Source organism: Melanerpes formicivorus, unplaced genomic scaffold (genome assembly GCF_026170545.1).
Source record: "Melanerpes formicivorus ecotype bairdi unplaced genomic scaffold, bMelFor1.0.p_v2 SCAF_80, whole genome shotgun sequence".
Classification (NCBI taxonomy): domain Eukaryota; kingdom Metazoa; phylum Chordata; class Aves; order Piciformes; family Picidae; genus Melanerpes; species Melanerpes formicivorus.
The window spans coordinates 2,757,258-2,781,775 of record NW_027142432.1 but is presented as its reverse complement, the minus strand read 5'-3'; the positions used below and the strand labels follow the sequence as shown (position 1 = coordinate 2,781,775).

The following is a 24,518-nucleotide window of genomic DNA, read 5'->3' as shown; positions in this document are numbered from 1 at the left end:
GATATCAATGAATAGATATATTGGTAGCCTATTGATATACAAACTATGCAGCAGGGGATTTAGTTTCTATTCACAGGCAGCAGTATTGGGTTGGTGGAACCACCTCTGCAGAGCGTTTGTGCCTGGGCACTTCAGAGGAACCAAAGGAGTTCTAGAATTTAGAGTTGAAACTGATTGGAAAAGCAGTGGGGGAGGGGTTGGTCGGTGACCGGCAAACCCTCAACCCAGGACAGTTTCAGCACTCCCTGAACCCAAATTCTATAAAGCAAAGGTTTGGCTTCCTCACGAGCTGAGAACCTCATGAAATCTTTCCTTGCTGATGTGTTTAGAGTCCTGACAGCGCGGCACAGCTGTGCCCTCATGAGGAACTAGAGAACGGCGCCGACCGCGTGGCTGTGCCGCGGGGTTGCTGCTTCTCCCAGAGCACAAAGGTCCTGGAGCCTCCCAGGGGAAGCTTCAGAGGCTTTTGCCGCTGGCTCCACGAAGCGCAGCACCTGGCAAAGGTTCCCCGCTCTGGGGGCTGTAGCGCTTCAGGACCGGTGGTGCACAGGGGCTGCCATGGTTTCCTCCCGTGGCGATGGCTCATGCGGCAGTTGACCCCACGCTCCACGGCACTGCCCCCAGCCGGGCATCAGTGGCAATGTGCAGCGAGGCCTTCTGGAGCTGCTTCAAGTCCCGGGCGAGGCGGACCGTAGCGGCACAGAGACGCACGCAGGCATAGGCACGGACACCAGCGTGGGGGGCACTTGTTTACCAAACAACTCCTATTTACCATTTGCCCCAAAGAATACTGCTCCAGTCAGCATCCACTGCTAACACAATAATTAACCAATCAACTGATACTTTGCCAAATGAGCATAAGCACACGCCGTAAACAGGGCAAACAAACATGTAGCCTGGGCCTTGTTTGCCACAGGGGTGGAAACATGCCCAGGCAGATTGTTGTCCTGGACTCAGTGGTGCCAAGGTCCTGTCCCCCACCCCCCAACTCCAGAAGGGAGGGGGGACAAAGGGGGTTTGAGTCACACACACAGAAGCATGTTCTGGTAATATTTGGGGCACAATCCTGGTCATAAGCACCATTCACTATGAGGGGCAGCTGATCCTGGCACAGGCTGCTTCTCTGACACAGCTGCCATGCCTGTGGCACTGTCTGTAGGTCCAGAGACCTTCTCTTGCCCTTGAGCCCTCTGCACAGAGATGAGAAGGGCTCGAGAGGCATGGGCCAGGCCCAAGCACATTGCAGTGATTTCTGTCTCTCAGGAACTCCCAGGCTGACAACAGACTTTTCCCAAACCATTCCCCAGCTGGGGAGGATTTTGCACTTGCTCAGAGCTGAAATTCCAAAGCACCAGAGGTGACCACCAGTCTAAGAATTTGCCCCTTCCCTCCCCCACCCCCTGCCACTCCTCAGTATCCAGTATCTGGGCAGATCTCACAGTGTTTTCCTTGGGAGTGTCCTGTATTGCTCTGGATGGAACCAGAGCAAGCTGCCCAGCAGTGGACAGCACAGCTCTGAGCCATTGCCCTAAGCTAACAGTCAGCACCATCAGCACCACAAACAGGACTGAAGCTCATCAGCCCCCTGAAAGCAAATCCATCAATATAGTGAACACACCACACCTGTTGAAGTGGAACTTCCTGTGCTGCAGTTTCCATCCATTGCCCCTTATCCTCTTCCAGGGCTGTCGTGGGATGGAAGGTAAGGCCGAGAAGCCTCCTCCCTTCCCCCTTTGTAAAGTAAAAGGGAAAAAAAAATTGAAGGGAAAGGAAAAAAAAACTCGCAAGCTGAATTAGCAAAGCAGTGGAGCTATATTTACAAAGCGATGTAGGGTTTGCAGGGAGATATTTACAAATTTACAATATCTACAATATATACAAAGATATACAACAGAGTAACACAGAAATGAGAGTGAACCCCTCTCGGCAGAGGGGGGGGGGGTTCCCCACGTCCTCTTTCCCCTCTTTCCCCCCTTTCCCCAGATTAGGTTAGAAGAGAGAGAGAGCGAAAGAAAGAAGTTAAAAGCAGTTTTGTGTTAATTGGAAAGGAGTTAATACAGGCCTTATCAGTTTTTTTCTCAAGGCCGGAGCCTTGGCAGAAAACCCAGCACAGGGACAGAGAGCAGCCGCACCGTAGAAAGGCGGAAGCAAGACTGATAGAAAAGTCGTGGAAATGTCCAGTTCACTCCCAGTTCCGAAAAGTGCTTCCTCCCACTTCACCAATGAAATTAGTTTAGACTATTCCTTCCGTTTACCAACTTCCGTCCACCATATTCTCTTTCTTAAGGGGGCAACCAAGGGTTGTGGGACTCTGGGATAGGCTGTCCAGGTAGGATGCCCTCTCCTGAGGGTGTTGAAGGCCAGGCTGGATGAAGCCTTGAGCAGCTGAGTCTATTGGAGAGGCATCCCTGCCTATGGCAGGGAGGTTGGAGCAGAGGAGCTCTGAGGTCCCTTCCAACCTAGGCCATGCTATGCTGCTATGAAACCCACCCCCCACCCCCACTGCACCTGAAGAGCCTTGACCCACACGTGAGGGACAGGATCTGCCTGCCCAGGGGCTGTGCTCAGGCCTTGGCCTTTGTGCTGCAGAAACCAGAGACAGAGTTTGCTCTCCTGCACTTTGCCTTTGTCTGCTGCAATCACAGCCTCTCCTGAGCTGCTCTAATGAGTCCCTGGGGAGGCTTTGGCAGTAACAAGCCTCAGTGGGGCCAATCAATGCTTCAAGGTACTTTGTGTTTTGCTGCTTGCTTCTTGCACAGTTTCTTCACTCTTCTCTCAGTACCTGAGGTTCATGGAATGATTCCCAAGTGCCCTGAGGAGCTGTTTGTGTCTTTGTTGTTGACTTCCAGATTTCCAAGTGCACCTCACAAAGCTCAGATTTTGATGGCAAACTCTTTGATTCTTTCTCAGATGAGGGCAGAGGTGACAGCAGCATCCACCAAGCCAGAATGATGCAGGCTGTCTGCTCAGGGGGTCTGGACTGGGAGGAGAAGCTGTCCTTTGAGGGCTGACACTGAGTGGACAACTTTGCTCCTCACCCTCCCCAACCTCCCCATTGCTGGCACTGCCCACATGGGGCTTACATCCCTGCTCCTTGCATCAGACTTCTCCACTGCCCTCTGCAGCTGGAGCTCACAGCTCCATGGCACCAGCTGTCCCCTGCTCTCCTTAGGCAGCTGCCTGCACACAGCCACAGAAGAATTGTTGCTATTTGGAAACAGAGCAAAGCCAAGGCTGAGAAAGTTCCCTCAGCAATCCAAGCCCTCTGGAACCATCTGCTCAGCACAAGCTGTCTCTCAGCAGCTTGCCTGTCCACATGGATGAGGCAAAGCCAACAAGTTCTGCCATGGCTGTGATTTCTCAGGCAGTCAAGAGTTCTTGAGAGTGAGAAGCAGATGAAAAGGTTGTATCCTAGCAGCCCTTCCTCATGAACCAATCCTGAATTCAAATCTCTTTCTATGGCTGTGCCTGGAGAGAAGCACCAAGCACACAGATACAGGGACAGAGCTGGCTGCTCCAGTGGAATATAGAGCCCCCCAAGATGTTGATAGCAAAGGTGTCTGTCCAAAGACACAGAGAGGTGGAGAGGTGGCTGGCAGAGAGGCTGCCCTGGTGTTCAGTTTCCTTCTGCTGGAGCTCAGGGCAAACACTCACAAAGCTTCAACATTCTCAGAGGATGAGATCTGAGCCTGGAGCAGTCTGACTTGGTGCTGGCCCTTGGTGCAGGTTGGGCCTGAGAGATGTCTGAGTGGGGGAGATGCTGGACACAGCTGCTGAGATCCAGGAGAGCTCCAAGGCTCTGGCTTTAGGGTCACTGTTTTTAGAGGGGGAGATCATTGACTTTCATCAGGTGTTTCTCTGAGCTGGAGAACCTTGGATGCTGAATCATCCTGGGATCTTATGCCACTTACACAGACCCTGAAGTTTTTGACTGTCAGAGTTTTCTATCAGCTCCCTGTTGGCTGTGATCCAAGCACAGATGCACTAAGCTGGCAGGAGGTGACAAGCCCCTAAGCCACAGGGAGAGAAGAGCAAGGCTGGGAGAGCCCTGGTCAGGGCTGAGCCATTCCTTGCAGGTCAGTCCTCTCTTCTGAAGCCTTTCCTTCTCTCTGCCTGGGCTCTTATCCTTCTCTTCTCTCCATCAGCCCTGCTCCTCTGTACTGGGGAGGAGCAAAGTTTGCAGATCTGCTCCTTGGAACAGGCCAGAATGTAAAGAATCCAACTTTGGGACAGCAGCAAGATCCCAGGCTCCAGCTGACCCCTGAGCACCTCCCAACCCTCTCCAGACCCTCCTCCCAAACCACACTTCACCACTTGTGGAGCTTTGAGGGTCATTGGCTGTGATGGGAATTTAGGAGTTCACCTCCATGAGCCCCAGGTAGCCAGGTATCAGTTGCATGGCCAGAGGGGGTGGTTGGGATGGCTACATCCTGGGGGTGTCAGCCCAGGGGACTCAGCACAGGAGTTAGGGCTCTGATCCCTCCATTGCAAGAAGTCACACACAGTGTCCTTACTTCTCAGTTAGTAGGTCCCCTAGGATTTGCCCAAGAGCACAGGGGTGACCATTCCTCTCAGCAGCATGGCCTCCCAGAAGGACCTGAACAAGATCTTGGAGGAGAAGAATCAGCTGAAGAATAATTTGGAGGAGTCAAAGCTCAGCCTTGAAGAAGAGAAGAAGTGGTTGATGAAGATATGGATGAGGACAGGAAGGATAAAGTAAGTGAAGATTAGGAGGAGAAGGAGGAAGAAAAAGGTGATAATGGGGAAGAAGAGTAGGATATGGAATAGGAGAAGAATGAACCAAAGGAGGAGGAAGATGAAGAGCAGGAAGAGAGCAGACTCATATCAGCCCCTCTGTGCCACCCAAGCAGCCACATCAGTGCCCTGAGGGTGGACAAAGCTTCCCACCCAGCTTGGAGTTTCTGAAGCCCCACTGCCCCTAGCCCAGTGACCAGCCCTCTGTCTGTGGGGACTACGACAAGAGCTTCACCTTCACCTCATCCGGCACTCTGCATCCACAGCCAGAAGCAGCTGCGCCTCTGAGCTGAGCAAGAGCTCCACCCAGATGGCCATCCTTCGCCGGCACCGCTGCACCCACACCGGTGCCAGCCCTTTACCTGCGCGGGCTGAAGCAAGGGTTTCATCCACAGCTCCTCCCTCACCTGGCATATTCACCTCAAGGTGGTGACCAGTGTGCCCCAGGGGACACAGCAATACACCGACCCCAGCACTGCCAGGCCAAACGTGACCCCTCCTAGGGGAGCCTTTTCCAGTAAGTTGAACTGCAATCTCCTCTTTTACACCTTCTTTCCTCAGAAGCAAATGTGCCCCTGCCCTTCTCAGCACCAGCCAGTGCTGAGGAGAGTAATGACAGTGCTGAGTCAGCACAGCCACTGCCACCACTGCAGCTGGGCTGGGATTTGGCCAGTGTTTGTTCCCCAACACTTTGGGTTTGCTGGAGGTAAAAGAAAAACCTCATCCCAAGGATAATGCCTCATTAGAATGGAGACCCCAACCCTAATAAAAATTTGCGTTTGGTTGGTTTTTCTTTGACCTTTCTTTCCCAAAAGGCCACTTTTGGGGTCATTTCTTCCCCAGGGCCAGGGATGAAGCCATGTGCCCACTTCAGGGAGGTGTCCTTGAGGGGTCCTGGGAGGGTCTTGATACTGAAGTGAGGAAATCAAACTCAGTGCCTCCCATAGCCATACAGCAGTTCCTTCAATAAGCTGCATGGACATGGAATGATGCCTCCAAAATGTAGCTGTGCTGAAAAGGTTAACCATGGTCCTCATCTAGGACTCAGTAACACACAGGCATTAGAAGGATAAAAACTTATTAGAGAAAGTCCTTCCATGTCTTGGTCTTTGCTGCCATCTCTTGTCTTAACAGCATTGCAGTCCCCATGTCATCTGTCTTGTATTTTTCCTTTTGGTCCTCTGCCAGTCCCACAGAACTGTCCTTCTCTTGTTAGTGAGGCCCAGGGGTGTGAGAACCCAGCCTGCTTTCCAGACTCAGCATCATTTCTCTCTCTGTCTGGAGCTGCCATCTGCTGCTCTATCTCCATTTGCTCTCCCAATTTCCAGGTTTACTTTCTTGATGTCAGAAAGCTAAGCTCTGAACCAGTGGGAGAGTTTCTAACAGGTAGTGAGAAAGTTAAGAAGTCTCCTTCCTTCAGATGTCCTGCTGAGTGTGTTGGGAAGGGCTCAGCTGAGGGCCAGTTCTAAGAGGCAGAGGTTGGGTTGTGGCTGGGTTGAGGCCTGGGGTTAACACCCAAGGGTCAATGCCAAGGGTAAAGGCTGGAGGCAGGATGAGCAATGGGGGCAGAGTCAGCGTCAGGAGTGGGTTTGGGAGGGGCTGAGCTGTAAGGGGTGAGGTGAGGGCTTGGCTCAGCTCCACTGCATTGGAGCAGGGGACTGAGCAGAGAGGACGGGAGGGGCCCAGGCTGTACTGGGAGTGCAACCTAGGATCCAGCCTGTACTGGGAGCTGATAAAAGTATTCAATCTGTGATGGGAGGTGTGAAGACTTAATAGGGATGAGTTTAACAGCAAAGACTGTGGCATGTAGGCAACAAGCTTAGCAGCTCAGGCAAGGAGAGAGGGGACAAAGAGAAAGAGGGCAACTTACTTACAAGTTGGGGTAATACTTGCAAGTTCCTTGAGGCTGAATGTGGCCAATGGGCACACTTGTAAATAACCAGCTTCAGCCTATAGGAAGCCTGAAGCTATCATTATGCCATGCTTGGTATCAGCACCAGCATCCTATGCCATGGGTGTGTGCAGCTGTTTGTGCTGCCTGGCTAACACCTTGGCCTTTGTTCCCCTCAGGAAAGGAGGGGAATGTGTCCACACATGCTGGGACAAGTTTCAGTATCTGGGGCATAATTCTGGGCATAATGTGCCTTCACCACATCCACAAGAACCATCAAACAAAGGAGGCAGTAAAGCACTCAGAGTTGCACCCAAGCAGGGGTGGGAGGGTGCTGCTGCTGCATGCTAGCCAACAAGGTTTGGGTTGCTAACTGCTCTGGCTGCAGCACAACAGCAGGCAGCTCTGGAAGCTTCTTCCCAGGCTCTGCAGATTGTCCTGGGGCTTTGCAAAGCGGTGCCAGGACTGGTAGCAACTTCTCACTGCCAGCAAGCCTGGGGGCTTGGCTCATTCAGGATTTGTCCCTCTACCCAGCAAGACACTGCTCCCTGCTAGCATGGAACCTAAGGAATTTCACCTCCTCCTCTCTGGTCTTTGGGGAGTGTAGTTTCTGGGTATCCCTGGGAGATTTTCCCTTTTCTAAGTGAGCTGGGGCAAGATTTGGTTTATCCTTCCTAACACTGAAATGCTCCAAAGATTTCTGATTTGATGATATATTTGGGTACAGGGATTATGGTATGAAATAAGGGGTGGCATGTAGCAGTTTGGGCTGGGTGCCCTCTGCTGTGCTCACACGAGGTGTACTTCATGTGTCCAAAACTCTAGCCCAGTGGGTGGACACAGGAAACCAGGTATTTCATACCATAATTTCCTGTGCCGCTATAAATCTCAGCAGGGGTCCTGGTGCTTCCTCTTTCTTTCCTTGCCACCACCTGGTAACTGGGGGGAGATGTGTCCTGGCCTTGGGCCTGGCTAGGCCTGAGGCCAGGGGGATGGGCAGTCTCAGATCTGGCCAGCTGAGACTAGCCTAGCAGTGGAGTGGGGCAGAGGGGGGAAGAAGGAGCTCTGGGGGTCTCGGGTGTACCCTCAGGTGGGGATGGGATGTTTCTGGATCTGCTTTGGGATCTCTTTTGTCACTGTGCTCCTGGCTCTCTGCAAACATTCAGCGCTTCTCATTTAAACTTTCCATCACTTTTGCAATCCGTTTGTTTGAGTTGTTATTTTTGCCCATGGTGGGGAGGGGGTCTGCCTCCACCCATCACACCCTGGGAGATTTTCCCTTTTCTAAGTGAGCTGGGGCAAGTTTTGGTTCATCTTTCCCAACACTGAAATGCTCCAAATAATTTGGTAGTCTAAGCAGCTGAATAGCAGAACTTCCCCAGCTGACAATCCAATTGGTCATTTGATTCTATTGGCAGGGAAGCAGATTGCACTGTAATAGAGCAGAGGTTTGCTGTTTTATAACTCTCCTGCCTGCTCTATCTCTTTTGTGACAGGCAGACAGTGTCAAAGGTTTCACTAAAGTCCAGGCAGACAGTGTCCATGGCCCTTGCCTCACCCCCTAGCCAGGTCACCTTATGTAGAAGGAGATCAGATGAGTCAGGCAGGACCTGCCTTTCATAAACCCCTGCTGACTGGGCCTGGTCACCTGGTTATATTGTAAGTGCAGCATGACCTGCTCCATAACCTTTCCTAGCAGCAAGGTGTGACAAAGAGGTTATTAATCTATGAATATGAAGTATGAATTATATAAATATTAGAATAGACTCTGCCAGGATGGGGGCTGACATGTCTGTGGAGAGGCTGAGGGACCTGCTTCAGCCTGCTGAATGGAGGCTCAGGGCACTGCCATAGCAGTGTGTACATGGCTGAATGGTGGTTGCAGAGAGGATGGAGCTCTTCTGGGGTGTGGGAAGAGACTAAAATCATCTCCTCATCAGGCAGTGCTCCAGTCCCTTCAGCATCCTCACAGCCTCTGCAGCAGATCCCTGTCACTTTTGAGCCCTGAACTGGATGCAATATTCCAGGTGTGGCCTCATCAGGGCAGAATAGAGAGGGAGGAGAACCTCCCTGGATCTGTTTGCCACACTCTTCCAAATGCACGCTCACCAGGGCACATTGCTGTCCCATGCAGAACTTGCTGTCCACCAAAACTCCCAGGCCCTCCATGGGGCTGCTCTCTAACTATTTGTTCCCTTGAGTGCTGTAGGGTTCACATTGCTCTGGACATTGCATGGTGCAGATCACCCCTAGTGAATCTGAGGCTCCCCAGAAATTGCCACTGGGTTCCTCTTAATCACATGGATCCTGTCCCAGCAGGCACTAGTGCAGGAGAAGGAACAACAGACTGAAGAGAAGGAGAAAGGGAACTGAAAATCTCATCACCTGAATCTAGAAAGAAAGCCCTGGGTAGCAAATGTCCATTCTGGATGGACACAGAACACAACAGAGAGAGCTGATGAGAGCAACTGCTGGGGGTGCACCAACTGCCCTGAGAACCCTAAGGAAGGGCTGGAGGGGGGAGGGCATTCACTGGAATTCCAATACCTGATAATACCTCTTGAACATACTGAGAATCACAGAATTGTCAGGGTTGGAAGGGACCTCAAGGATCATCCAGCTCCAAGTCCCTTGCCATGGGCAGGGACACCTCACACCAGAGCAGGTTGCTCACAGCCACATCCAGCCTGGCCTTAAAAGCCTCCAGGGATGAGACTTCCACCAGCTCCCTGGGCAACCTGTGCCAGTGTCCCTCCACCCTCATGGGGAAGAATTTCTTCCTAACATCCAGTCTTAATCTCCCCACTTCAAGTTTTGCTCCATTCCCTCATGGAGCAAGTCCTATCCCTACCCAACACCCTAAAAAGTCCCTCCCCAGCTTTCTTGTAGCCTCCTTCAGATACTGGAAGGCCACAAGAAGGACTCCTTGGAGCCTTCTCTTCTCTAGACTGAACAGACCCAACTCCCTCAGTCTGTCCTCATAGCAGAGCAGCTCCAGCCCCTTGCTCACCCTCATGGCCCTTCCCTGGACATCTTCCAGCCCCTACAGAACCTTCTTGTAACAGATGCTCCAGAACTGGACACAATGCTCTAGGTGTGGTCTCACCAGGGTGGAGCAGAGTGGGAGAATCACCTCCCTGGCCCTGCTGGCCACATTTCTCTTGATGCAGCCCAGGATACAATTGGCTCTCTGGGCTGCAAGTGCACACTGGTGGCTCCTGTTTGAGCCTTGTGGATGAACACTTCTCTTAAGTATAATCCAGAATTAGAAGCACAGCATGAGGATGGAAGAGGCTCCTGATCCAAAGAAGAGAGATTCCAAATGTGTCCAGAGATGCAACCTAACTGATTAGCAAACATTGACTGCCTGAAGTCAAGGCACCTCTGTGGGAAAAACACTCAGGGTGTGCATCCATCCAGGCTGTCACCATCCCATAAAAAGGAACACACAGTGTGGGCAGCACCAGGAGGAAAGGGAAAGTATTGATGATGTGGCAGTAAAGGCAGGAAAAGATTACCCCTCAACTGGTCAGGAATCTGTGCCCCTGGGGCAGTGCTCCCAAATACAACTGTGGCTGATCAGTGAGAGGCTCCAAGTTGGGTCCAAGGAGATGTGAAATGGCACAAACGAAACAATGCTGCAAAGGAAAGGGCCTCTGCTTGGCACAGCTTGGCCTGATGCTTTCTGCCTTGCTCAGGAGAAAGTGAAGCAGAAAAGGCCATGGTGAAGATGTCTGCTCTCCCAGTCCTCTGGAATAGGACTGCAGGTGCAGGATCAGCTTCCCAGGGAGGAGAGAAACAGGTCGCAGAAATAGCTCCTCAGGAGGGAATGACTCCAGACATGGTCTTTGCCATAGAAGGAGGAGTGGGCACAGCACTGAACACAAGCTGTTGTGTTTCCATGGATCAGGGAGGAAGGACATCCATAGACATGGGTGAGAGATGGGAACAAAGCAGGATTGTGCAGGAAGGAGGAGCCAGCACAAGTTCTTCACCATGAGGGGAGTGGAACACTGGAACAGGTTGCCCAGGGAGGGGGTTGGGGTCCTATCCCTGGAGATATTGAAGGTGAGGCTTGACAGGGCTCTGGGCAACCTGATCTACTTGAGTATGTCCCTGGGAAGGTTGGACAAGATAACCTTTGGAGGTCCCTTCCAGCCCACCACATTCTGTGATCAGTGAGATATGGGAACCAAGCAGATTCTGCATGAAGTGCAAAAGGAAGACACCACCTGGGGCTTCTCAGAGCTCTGGGCCTGGCTATGGTTGTGGATTCCTGCCTTGGGCTTCACTCTCAAGAAGTTGGTTGGAGCAATAACCCTGAGCTTGTTCACCTTTGTTTGCATGGCTGTTAGAGTGCAGGGCATGTGTGAGTGCTGGTCTGCTTGAGGGAGCAGAACAGGGGACAGCAAGGACCTCTCTGGGAAGAGCTGGGGCAAATGTCACATTAAAGAACAGGCCCTGAGCCTCTGTATTCTCCTAAGCTCCCATTTCAAGGACCAGGCCTAAGGCCTGTCTGCAGTTCATAGAGCAATACTGAGCAAGACTTTCCTGAGGTTCTTTTCCCTTCTTTCTGTTGCTTTTTGGAGACTCTTGAGTTTCTCATTCCATCAGCTGGGCAGGAGATGTTCTCCGCACCTTACACTACATGTTTTGGAATCTCTTGGGTTTGTCACCAGACATTGGTTTGGTCACCAGCTGTGATCAAACTTTTCCCTTCACCTTCTAATCACAGAAACACAGAGTCAGCCAGGTTGGAAAAGATCTCAGAGATCATCAAGTCCAACCTATTACCCAACACCCCCTGACACCTAAACCATGGCTCCAAGTGCCACATCCAATATTTTTTGAACACCTCCAGGGACAGTGACTCCACCACCTCCCTGGGCAGCACATTCCAATGGCCAATTCCTCTTTCTTGGAAGAACTTTCTCCTCACCTCCAGCCAAAACTTCCCCTGCTGCAACCAATTATGAAATACTAATGACAACCATAACAGGACTCCTTCCCAGGACAGATTGTGCCCACAACCAGGAAAGGCTACACCACCTGAAGCCCTCTAACCACTCCTCTAGGACTCCTCCCAGTACAAACCATATCCCCTTACCCACTCCCTGACAGACTGGGCCCCATCACAGTACAAACTGTCTGCCTGTTCTTCGGAGATGGAGTTTCTGGTGTGTCCTATCCCCAGTCAGAAAGGCACCACAGCATCTGGGAGAAACCATTCCAAATGCCCTGGGATTGAGCAAACCCTGCACCCAAGGAAGAAGGCCAACTGCAGCTGGGCTGTGGCAGGAAGTGTGGCCACACAGACTCAGATGTTGTCCTCCCCCAGACTCAGCACTGCTGTGGCCACATCTGGACACTTGGTGTCCGGCTTTGGGAGTGTCCAGACTGAAGGAATGGAGAGGAACTGCAGAGGCTGCAGAGGAGATCTACTATGATGGGGTTGACATCACTGTGGAGAGCCTGAGAGACCTGGGCTGCATCAGCCTGCTGAATGGAGGATCAGGGCACTGCCAGAGCAATGTGCACATGGCTGAAAGGTGAATTCAGAGAGGATGGAGCTCTTCTGGGGAGTGGGAAGAGAACAAAACCTCCACACAGTGCAGCTTGGAAGGTTCAGAGTGGAGAGGAGGCCAAAGAAATGTCCCTCCAAGGGCAGAGCTGCTATGCATGAGGCCATCCAGAGGTGTCAGGAAATGGCAGGGAGAGCTGAGACAGCTCAGGGAAGAGATGGAAATGGCAGGGGGAGAGCTGAGTGGGGAAGCAAGATTGGTGTCAGCAGCCTGAAGGGAAAGAGCTGCAGGCATGGGACAGTGTAGGAGAGGCCGCGGTAGGGATGGCCAAGGGCTCTGGAAAGGCTGAGAGGCCAAACAGGACCAAGGTTTTTGTGCCCTTGGCTCTGGCACTTGCCTCTGCCACCAAGGCCTGGGAGGAGAAACTTGGCTTTGAGGTGGTTCTATTGGAAGGGCAGTGGTCAGGGCTTGGCCTTTCTGCTTCCTAGACCAAAGGCAAGTTTTTCTGCCCTGTACTTTGTCTTTGTCTCCCTGCAATCCTGGCCTCTAACAAGCTGCTCTGACGAGTCCCTGGGGAGCCTTTGTCAGTAACAAGCCTCAGTGAGGCCAATCAGTGCTTCAAGGTACTTTGGAGTTTTCTTCTGACTTGGACTTCTTGAGAGGCTTCTTGGCAGTACCTTGGCAGAGTCTCCTGGCAGTACCTGAGGATGATGTAATCAGCCCCAAATACTCCATAGGGCTCATTAAATACTGCTGAACCTCTCATTATTGCCAAGACTTCTGCAGCTAATTGGAGAGGATGTTACTGCACAAAGCATCTGATAAAATTGATTTCACAGGGTGAATCAGAGAACTGAGCCACAGGTGAGAGACAGGATCTGCCTTGCCAGGGGCTGGGGGTCAGGGCTTGGCCCTTTGGATCAATGAAACCCCTCCAGGGTTATTCAGCAGTAGAGCCACCTTGAGCTGCTTGTCCTGACCTGTCTGCACTGCCTCAGTTCTGTGCTCTTACCACAGCCTGGAGATGCTTCAGTGCCTCCAGTGATGCTTCCCTTGCATCCACTCTCTCTTTCTGCCCTAACCAGACCCTGGGGACACTTTCCCAGTATGCTTCACTGGGACCCATTAAGAGTAGAAGAAAGTTCAGAGTTTGAATCTGACTTTGACTTCTGGAGAGGTTTCATCAGCTTCTTCTCAATCCCCAAGGGTTACAGGGCACCAAAAGCCACTCGAAGAGTCATTAAAATACCTTGGGCTGGTCATTTGCTGCCCTATTGGGCTGGACTCCTGGGCTGGAAGGAACTGCTGGCAAGCAGGCAGCACTTCAGGAGACAGCTCTGGCCAGGAGCAGAACAGCACAGCAGGGCTGAGGACACTGCCAGAGGATCTCAGGGAGATGAGGAAGGCAGAGAGAGCTTCAAGGTGGCCAGGACTGGGAGGGTGACTGAGAGCTCACTGGCAGAGAAGACACTGCAGTCACTGACACAGTGAGGCTGTGGGTGCAGGACACTGCAGCTGTAGCTCCTGGAGGCATCTCCATCTCAGCAGCTGATGCTCACCTGAAGGCTCCTGGAGTGTGCACACAGAAGGAGGACCAAAGCCCTTCAGTTCCATCCTGTGAGCAGCAGTGAGCAGAGCTGGGTAAGGAGAAGGCTTCACCCCCAGCCCCTCTGCCTTTCTCTCTTCCCTTCACTGTCTCTGCAGCACTGCAGGCCTGCTCCCTCTTTCTCCACCTCTCCATGGGTGTAGTGGTTTTAGGCAATGCCTTTAAAGTGTAGTTACAGATTTTGAGCAGAAAAGTAGAAACAAAATAAATAGATCACTCTTGGGTGTGAAAAGGAAAAGAAAAGATTATTCCAAACAAATTCATTGGATAAATATCTGGAACCAGAGGAGCTGTACCATAACAATTCTCTCTCTTCTCTTATCATCTCAGCTGTTGTGCTTTGCTCTGGAGAGATCACCTGCTTTGGCTGGCCTTGGCTAAGTCTAACCCACTGCTTTCTTTCTCTCTCCAATCCTCCTTTATCTCTTGGAACTTGGGGCAGGGGTTAGGGACAGTGGAACAGCTTCGCTGGTCTCTGACCAGGAGGTATTTGTGTCATTTGCTAATTGTACCTAATATTGTCACTCCTGTATGTTTTGTACCTGTTCATTGCATTCCATTGTAGAGTGTAGCTCTTGCTTGTCAATACAGCTTCATTTGCTTCTAACTGAGCTGCTCTGGCAAAGCTAATAATAGGGGGAAATTTCAACCCACCACAATGGGACTCTTGTTCTCTGGGCTTGGGCTGTTGGTCACTTTCTGTTCTGACACCAGAGGAATCTTCCTGGCAATTAATGGGAAGGTTGTGAGTTCAAGCCTGCAGTGGGCAGTAGTGTCCTCCCTACTCTAATCATGAGGTCTGTGGTGACAGGTTGAACTCGATGATCTTTGAGGTCTCTTCCAAACTTAGTGATACTGAATACTGAATACTGAACACTGAATTCTGTGTCCCTGCTGCATTTGAAGCTATGATGAACTCTGCCATGGGTTGGTAGTGATGGGGACTGAGCTGATACATTCCTCATGCAGCTCAGGGACAGGGCTTACAATGAGGCTCAGAGAAGTGTGCCCTAACTTGTCTCTGCCTTTCCCTCCTTGGACAGGTCTCCATGGCCAGAGGCAGCAGATGGCCAACAGCAGCTCCATCACCCACTTCCTCCTCCTTCTGCCATTCCCAGGCACAAGGCAGCTGCAGCTCCTGCACTTCTGCCTCTTCCTGGCCATCTACCTGGCTGCCCTGTTGGGCAATGGCCTCATCATCACCACCATAGCCTGGGACCACCACCTCCACACCCCCATGTACTTCTTCCTCCTCAACCTCTCCTTCCTTGACCTGGCTGCCATCTCCACCACTGTGCCAAAATCCATGGACAATTCCCTGAGGGACACCAGGGACATCTCCTATGCAGGATGTGTTCTCCAACTGTTCTTTTTCATATTCCTAATGTCAGCAGAGTTTTCCCTCCTCACCACCATGTCCTACGATCGCTACGTTGCCATCTGCAGACCCCTGCACTATGAGACCCTGCTGGGCCGCAGAGTTTGTCTCCACCTGGCAGCAGCTGCCTGGGGCTGTGGCTTTCTCTATGCTCTGCTGCACACAGCCAATACATTTTCCCTGCCCCTCTGCCAGGGCAATGCTGTGGAGCAGTTCTTCTGTGAAATCCCCCAGATCCTCAAGCTCTCCTGCTCCACATCCTACCTCAGGGAACTTTGGCTTCTTGTGTTCAGTGTCTGTTTTTTCTTTGTCTGTTTTGTGTTCATTGTGGTGTCCTATGTGCAGATCTTCAGGGCAGTGCTGAGGATCCCCTCTCAGCAGGGTCGCCACAAAGCCTTTGCCACCTGCCTCCCTCACCTGGCTGTGGTCTCCCTGTTTCTCAGCACTGCCTCATTTGCCTACCTCAAGCCCTCCTCCCACACTTTCCCATTCCTGGATCTGGTGGTGTCAGTTCTGTACTCAGTGGTACCTCCAGCAGTGAATCCTCTCATCTACAGCCTGAGGAACCAGGAGCTCAAGGCTGCCTTCAGCAAACTGATCACTGGATGCTTTCAGAAGGAATAAACACTTCTGCAGAGCAGTTCTGATGTCACTCAGTGCAGGCCCAACCTGGTTTCTGCATTTGGTGGTGGTGCTGTTTTACTCTTTATAAAACTGCCATCCCTTTTCTAACCCATTCTCTGCTGTGCTGACCAAGAGTTTGTGCAGCAGGACCTCTGCTCTTTCTTTGGTTAAGGAATAAAGAACGTTTCGTTAAAATTCATTCCTGAGATCTTTCCTCCAGAACATCTCGACAGCTTTTAGGCCAAGTGCTGTGCAGATCTGGGGGAGGGAAATAAATAAAGAGCCTTTCAGTAAGAGTTTTGTTTCCTGAGTACCTTCCTCCAAGCCTCCTCTGGAGCTTCAGGGGCAGATCCTGTGTGCGGAGGCAGAGGGGCAAAGAGTCCCAGCACAGCAGCACTGCCAGGGAGCACCAGCACCTGGACTCTCTTTCCACTTCCAGCCTCTCCTGGGTCAGTGCAAGCCCTGAGTGCTGTGGCAGATTGGTCATTGTTCTGCTGCCTGCCAATCCTGTGAGCACAGGCAGGGACAGGCCATGGGAACTACTCTGATTGAGCTGGCCCCCAAGAGCAGTTCCACAAAGACAGATGATCTGCTCAGGGCAGAGTCTGAAGGCTTAGGCCTTCATCCAAAGTTTCTCTCCAGAACAGGCACAAGAAAGTGTCCCAGGGATGCAAACAGCAGGGAACAGCTGAAGTGTGAGTGGGCAGGGCTGGGGCACACAGCAGTGACCTTACACAGACAGGCCTCCTGCAAGAGGCCTGAAGAAGCAGCAGAGCAGGCTCTGATCTGTGTCTCTGTTTACTGCACAGCCTGGGGAAGCTGTCCCATGGTAATCATCCTGCTCTAGCCATTCACCACCACCATTTCCACCACTGGGCTTTCCCCAGCTTGCAAAGTGTTTTTGTCCCCCACTTGCAGGTCACAGGATCAGGAGGTCAGCAGTGGCTGCTGGCATTGCAAAGATGAGATGCAAGCATGGCCATGCTGTGTGGGGTGAGAGGAACCTGAGTGAGCACAAACACCATCAGCTGTTGCTGGGGTACCAAGGCACCGGAGGTGTGAGGAGCCTCCCAGCCTCTGGCAGGGGCAGCAGGAGGCCAGGGACACTCTGCCTGCTGCAGTGCAGAGTCTGTGTGAGGGATGGGGAAAAACTCTGTCTGAACATCTTGGGCTGCAGAAGCAGTTTATGAGGCCAGCTCAGGTGTGGACACCTGACAGAGCTCTGACATTTCTGTGTGTGACTGCAGCACAAACCTCCCTGCCCCAGGGAGATTCCTCTCAGGTATTCAGCACAGGCTCATTGCAAATGTTGCTGTCTGCTCACATCACCTTTCCTGGGCTGTGCCCTGAAATGTGCACAGAACCATCAGAGAGGTTCTTGCTCCTTGGAAAAGGCATCTTCAGGAAGGCCAAGAAGAGGGTGGGGCAAACTCCAGGCTGGTCACCCTCAGCACAGTTGTGGTGCTGGGTCAAAAGTGATAGGTCACATACTACTGCAGCCATCTCCAGGCCCTTGCAGGACGAGAGATCATCAAACCTGTCTGGGCAGGGGCAAGAAGGAAATGTTCTGTGCCTGGACCTCAGCCAAACCTTTGCCATGGTCTTCCATGGTCTCTGCAGAGCAAGACTGGTGACAACAGGACTATGGGAATATGGGGGCAGCGGAGATTGGAATCAATATGGCTGACCAATATGACCAAGTATTGTTTCTTTATTGTTCCAGTATTGCAGGCCTATGGTGCAGGCCTGTGGTGTGAGTATAGCACAGTAAAGTAAAGCTTAGAAGAAGAAGAGAAAGGAAAGGCAGAAGTGCGTAGCAAGGGAACTTCTACCACTTATATAAACTCGGAGTGCCCTGTTGGCATAGCTTCATTGGTTCCCTATGAGTGACCACACATTGCACTATTATAGATTATTGGTCCAACTACTAACGACACGCAAGGTTTGTTGATGCAGGTGCATGTCCTGTTGTCCCAAGATAACTGCCCATGTTTATAGCTACCAGTGTCTTGTTTTAGTTACATGCTGCAGGCACAGCACTGTTTTGCTCCACTGCTAGCTAACTCTGCATTTATGCTGGGCATGGCCAACCACCATGTCAGGCTCTAGGCCTGCACTGCCAGATTGCTCACACTGCTCGTCGCTGGCATTGCCACAAATCCCCCTTTTTGTTTTTGTGAGCAATCTGGTCATGGGAGTTGTTCTCATCCCATACAAGATGCTACTGCAAACACAGAAGCAAGCAAGGTAAAGCTAAGCTGTGTAGCAAAAGCAAGAGTTCTGTAGTGCAGCATGTCTAACAGACTGGTGTAACCCGTACAAGGCACAAAGCTTAAGTTGCAGTAGTTACAATGCTCTACAGAGTTGGCATAATACATGGTCAAAGATAACAAACATTGTAAAGAAGAACTTAGATCTTAACAGTTCCGATCTTTACATTTCACTCCTCTTATTGACAGAGAAGACTTGATTATGCCTGAATGCATTGCACACAGAGATTGAGGCACAAATGCAATCCTTAGCACTGTCTCTTGCAATCTGCTTTAGGATTATGTTGCATCTTTATTTTCTCTAGGATGGTCAAAAATCATGAATTGTTTAATGGTAGCAAGATTTCTTTAATCTGTAAAGGTAGATCTGGCCAGGCTCTAGCTTCACAGACAGAAAACTTGCAGGCAAACAGCAAGAGCAAAAAGAGCTTCATTGCATTGCCCAATATAAAATTACACATGGTAGTGTGTTTTTGCTCATCCTAGTAATTCTGATCTCTTAATGTTCACACAACAGTTAAGCAGTCACGACACTCAGTTATAAGTTAGATGCTTTCTGTTGCCATCTTGGTTTATCGTGACTGTTGTTGAGGTCAGTGCTAGGCAGGTTTGCTGATTGTCATTTTCGTGACAGTTGTGCCTTGTTCGTGCTGTCTTGTGGTGAGAGGGTTATAGCACATTGCAAAGTTGATGTTTCTAGGGTTACAGCACTTCTAGGATTGATGTCCCTAGGGTTACAGCATTTCTAGGGTTGCCATGAGCTAATTTTTTGCTGTGGGGTATTCTCTCTCTTCCCCATTTTTTTGCTGTTTTGTTTTTGTTGGTTTTGGTTTTTGTTAATAATCTCTACTGAGCAAAATGTAAAGATGAAACTGTATCCTCTAGGATGTCTACATTCTGAGGCACACTTAGTTAACAAGAGAGAATACAAAGTTATCAAGCAACCACAATATTCAGTCCTAATTCACACGATGCTGTGGTACATTCTTCTGAGTGATGCTGTTTGATCCCAGATTACCATAGCAGTTGTTGTGATCGATGTTCGACTGCATGGGAAATGCTGTGTGCTCATGGCCTTGATTCTCCTGCCGTTGTTTATTGCGATGATTGCAGTTGACATGGGGTAGGTATTTCTTGCTGGTGTCACTAAAAACCTTTAGCTATAAAATAGACATCCTCTTTTTACTTTTTTATGGGGTTTTTATATATACTGCAAACTTCTTTTGAATTTTATTTTTTATTTGGTGATATTATATTTTATTTTTATTTAAATTTTTAATTCTAATAATGTTTTAAATTTTTCTTAGTATTTTAATTTTTTTAAAATATAATTTTTAAAACTAATTTTTTAATCCATTTTAAATACAAATTTTTAAAAAATTAATTACTTTTTCTATTTTTGATATTATTTGTTTTTAATTTTTAATTTTCATTAATTTTTATTCTTTGTATGTTTGTTTTATTTAATCTACTTTTTAATTTTAATTTTTTATTTCAATTTTTTGATTTTTTAATTTTAATCATTATTTTATTTTAAAAAATTTTAATTTAATTTATTTTTATTTTACTTTGATTTGTTTTGATTTTTTAAAATGTAATCTATTTTAATTTTTTATTTATTTTTATTATTAATTATATTTTTATTATTTTATTTTAATCTTTTAATTTAATTTTAATTGTATTTTTATTTTTATTTTACTTTTTAGTTTTATTTTATTTTTATTTAAATTTTTATTTTAATTTTCTTCAATGTTATTTTTAATTTTAATTTTTTTCTTAGTTTTAAATTTAATTTTCTGTATTATTATTTTTTAATCTTTTAATGTAATTTTTATACCTTTTTAATGTATTATTTTAAATTTATTTTTTCATTATATGTATTGTTTATCTATAATTTTTACTATTCTTTGTAATTTTTTAATTTTAATCCAATTTTTTTCTTTAAGTTTAGTCTAATTTACTTTTTAAAATGTAATTTAAAAAAAATTTTAATTTCTTATCTATTTATTTTGTCTATTTAAAAATGTTATTGTTAATCTATTTTTTGTTGTTTTCAATATTTTTAATATTTTTTAAAATAAATTTTAATTTTTATTTTTTAACATATTTTTTCCTTTTAATTATTTTTTTCATTTTAGTTTCATTTTTTAGTTTTGTTTTTGTTCGCCTTGTCAAATGCCAGAACATTCAGCATTTTTACCTTCATCTCATGAGTCAAATCTGGATTAGTATTGAATGCTGTATGTAAGGTATCGACAAAGGAACCAAATGGCCCTGTTGGACCCTGACGAGTAGTGAGAAGTGCAGGATCAGATTTAATGTCCTGGATTCTCAGCCACTCTTTGATCTCTAAATCCTGACTTAATTGTAAAGCCTCGTCAGAAAGTTGCATTTGCTGATCTGAACTAGTAAAAGTCCTGCCCCAACGAGTTGGTTAGCAGTGACACCATGTAAAAGGTCTGCTGACTGCCGGGGCATAGCTTCCATGGCATTGTAAGCATTGCCATCTATCAAGAAATTGCAAGCTCTGATGTGGTGTTACTTTCAACCCTCTGCTTTCTAACATGGGTTAAAGCTCAGAGAGTATTGTCTTAGGACCTAACTTTTTTCCTTTCCTGCAATTAGAATATCATCCATATAATGATGGATGCAGACGTCATGATGAGTCTGTCTAAATAGGGACAAAGCCCAAGCCACATACATTTGGCACAGGGTGGGAGAATTCTGCATGCCTTGAGGCAAGGTTACCCATTGATATCATTGGGCAGGTTCTGCCTTATTAATTGATGGGCCAGTAAATGCAAACTTTTCTGAATCCTCTGGATGTCTTTCACTATACCTCTCCACTGATGCAGCACTGGATCAGTTCCCCATTCTCCCACCTCCCAGTCCCTTGCACTATCGTCTCTTTGGAATTTGATTGTATTCCCTGTTGGAGTGATATGAACATGAACATGAGCCTGCAGTGTGCCTGCATGAGCATGAACATGAGCCTGAAGTGTGCCCAGGCAGCCAAGAGGGCCAATGGCATCCTGGCCTGCATCAGGAACACTGTGGCCAGCAGGAGCAGGGAGGTCATTCTGCCCCTGTACACTGCACTGGTTAGGCCACACCTCAAGTACTGTGTCCAGTTCTGGGCCCCTCAGTTTAGGAAGGAGGTTGACTTGATGGAATGAGTCCAGAGAAGGACAACAAAGTTGGTAAGGGGTTTGGAAAACAAGCCCTATGAGGAAAGACTGAGGGAGCTGGGGTTGCTTAGCCTGGAGAAGAGGATACTCAGAGGTGACCTTATCACTCTCTACAACTACCTGAAGGGAGGTTGTAGACAGGTGGATGATGGTCTCTTCTCCCAGGCAGCCAGTACCAGAACAAGAGGACACAGTCTCAGGCTGCACCAGGGGAGGTTCAGGTTGGATGTTAGGAAGAAGTTCTATACAGAGAGAGTGATTGCCCATTGGAATGGACTGCCAAAGGAGGTGGTGGAGTCGCCATCATTGGAGGTGTTCAGGAAGAGACTTGATGGGGTGCTTGGTGCCATGGGTTAGCTGTTTGGGTGGGTTGGATTGGTTGATGGGTTGGACACGATGATCTTGAAGGTCTCTTCCAACCTGGTTTGGTTTATTCTAAATAAAGGTTTATTCTAAAAGTTGGTGTTGGCACATGGCCCAATCTAGACTGGGAGGGGACCATGAGATCTGATTTCTACAAGAAGAGGTTGCAGAGTGAACTGGGATGGGTCCAGTTTGTCCAGGGAGAGAGCACAGTGTGTGCTTGGAGGAGGTCTGTGGATGCATCCTGTACTGAGAGGGAGTTCAGTCTGTCCTGGGAGGGGCTCAGAGCATCCATTTTGCACTTGGAGGGATCCAGGTGGTACTGGGAGGGGGTGAGGGGATCCAGTTTTACTTCATTGAGGCCCAGTCTGTCCTGGGATCATAGAATCAGAGAATGGTCTGGGTTGGAAGGGACCACTGAAGTCATCCAGTGCAATCCACTCTGCAGTCAGCAGGGACATCCTCAACTGGATCAGGTTGCCCAGAGCCCTGTTGAGCCTCATCTTGAATATCTCCAGTGATGAGGCCTCAACCACCTCCTTGGGCAACCTGTTGCAGTGTTCCACCATCCTCATGGTAAAAAAACCTTCTTCCTCACATCCAATCCAAATCTGCTCTGCTCTAGCTTGAAGCCATTGCCCCTGTCCCTGTAGGCCTTTGCAAACAGTTTCTCTCCATCCAGTGACCTTCAGGCACTAAAAAGCAGTTATTAGGTCTCCCCAGAGCCTTCTCTTCTTCAGTCTGAACACCCCCAGCTCCCTCAGCCTGTCCTCATAGCAGAGCTGCTCCAAGCCCCTGATCGTTTCAATGTCCCTCCTCTGGACCTGCTCCTTCAGCTCTATGTCCTTCCTCTGTTGAGACTTCAGAGCTGGATGCAGTGGACCCGGGGACCAGGGGAAGACCAGGGGAGGTCTCACCAGGGCATCATAAAGTGGCAGGATCCTCTCTCTCCGTCTCTGGACATGCTGCTTTGGATGCAGCCCAGGCTGCCATTGGCCTTCTGGGATGCAAGCTCACACTGCCTGCTCCTGTCCAGTTTCTCCCCCACCAGCACCCCAAGTCCTTTTCCTCAGGGCTGCGTTCTATCACCTCCTCCCCCAGCCTGTATTGATAGTGAGGATTGTTCCTGCCCTGCTGCAGGACCCTGCTCTTGCTTTTGGTGAACCTCATGAGGGTCACCTGGGCACCACCTCTCCAGCCTGTCCAGATCCCTCTGGATGCCATCCTGTCTCTCTGGCATCTCAACAGCACCACTCAGCTTGGTGCCATCTGCACACTTGCTGATGGTGCCTCCATCCCTCTGTCTATAGCAGTGATAAAACTATTAAACAGCACAGGATGGGATGAGTGGAATCAGTTTTGACTGGGACAAGGCTTGGGCTGTACTTGGAGATGTTAAAGGGACCCAGTCTGAACTGGGAGATGGCCCAGACTGGACTCTGGTGTGATTAGGGTATGGAGTTGTGACTGTGACAGGGCCCAGCTAGTGGTGGGAGGGTATTAAGGACCCCAATATGTACTGGGATGAGTCTCAGACTGTACTGAGATTTGGCCAGGGCACTCAGGTTGTACTGGGATGGTTCCCAGTCTGCCTGAGAAGGGGTAAATGGATTCAGTTTGTACTGGGAGTCATCCTAATCTGGTCGTGGGAAAGGCTCAGGTGGTGTAGCTTTTCCTGGGGGCAGGCACAGTCTGTACTGGGAAGGAGCCCTGATATCTGGTTTGCACTGGGAGGGAAGCAGTTGGTAGTGGGAGGGGGCCAGGACTTCAACTTTGCTGTGGGATAAGAGCCTGTCTGTACTGGGAGGAGATCAGGAGATGCAGTTTGTATTGCGAGGGAACCCAGACTGTCTTGGGTTGGAACCAGAGTACACATGAGTTAACATGTGAAGTGATGTAGAAAGTATTGGGAAGGGACAAAGATGATCCAGTTTGTGCTGAGATCTGTTAAAAGGATGAACTTTGTAATACATGGGGACAATAACACAGCTTATACTGGAAATGGGTCAGGACCCAAGCTGCAGTACTAGAGGACAGTAAGATCCAGTTTCTACCGGGATGAGGCCACATCTGTACTGGGAGAGGTTAAAGGAACCATGTTTGGACTGAGTCTATACTGGAAGGGGGTCAGGGTATCTGTTTTGGACTGTGAGTAGGTGTAGTCTGTAATGGGAGGGGGTTGGGGTATGAAGGCATGAGGAGACCTCCTGTTCTGATGGGAGTGCTCCTCTGGAGCACAGCTCTGTCCCACAAGCAGCCCGGGCCTGTAATCCCAGTACTGCCACACAGCAGCACAGTGCCCAAGCTGCCAGAGCACTCAGGCCTTGCCCAAGCAGAGGCTCAGCACAGAGGCTCACCTTGGTGCCATCTGCACACTTGCTGATGGTGTCTCCATCCCTCTGTCTATAGCGCTGATAAAAATATGTAACAGCACAGGATGGGATGAGTGGAATCGGTTTTTCCTGGGACAAGGCCTGGGCTGTACTTGGAGATGTTAATGGGAGCCAGTTTGAAATGGGAGATGGCCCAGACTGGACTCTGGTGTGATTAGGGTATGGAGTTGTGACTGTGATAGGGCCCAGCCTGTGGTGGGAGGGGTTAAAGGAACATAGTATGTAATGGGTTGAGTCCCAGACTCTATTGGGACATGGCCAGGGGACTGAAGTTGTACTGGGATAGGATCCAGTCTGCCTGACAGGGGGTAAAGGGACATAACATGTACTGGGAGGCGTCCCAGTCTGGTCCTGGGAGGGGTTCAGGTGGTGCAGCTTTTCTGGGAGCAGCCACTGTCTGTACTGGGAAGGAGTCCTGATATCTGGTTTGCACTGGGAGGGATGCAGCTGGAACTGGAAGGGGACCAGGGCTACAACTTTGCTCTGGGATGAGACCCTGTCTGTACTTGGAGGAGATGAGGAGATGCA

General features: G+C 49.3%; 2 protein-coding genes across 2 annotated transcripts in view; one reads left to right on the top strand and one right to left on the bottom strand.

The window, feature by feature from the left end:
- LOC137454448 (zinc finger protein 585A-like) overlaps window positions 1–24,518 on the bottom strand; it is a 301,011-nt gene that overhangs the window by 150,835 nt on the left and 125,658 nt on the right. The window lies entirely within an intron of this gene.
- Window positions 13,776–16,079, top strand: LOC137454335 (olfactory receptor 14A16-like). The gene is made up of 2 exons (XM_068164385.1): window positions 13,776–13,809; window positions 14,818–16,079. Exon 2 carries the CDS (start codon window positions 14,841–14,843, stop codon window positions 15,774–15,776), a length of 936 nt encoding a protein of 311 aa, XP_068020486.1. The 5' UTR covers window positions 13,776–13,809; window positions 14,818–14,840; the 3' UTR covers window positions 15,777–16,079.

What these genes read in the sequence shown, in the direction of transcription:
- LOC137454335 (XM_068164385.1), top strand. Translation starts at nt 14,841, where the DNA reads ATGGCCAACAGCAGCTCCATCACCCACTTCCTCCTCCTTCTGCCATTC.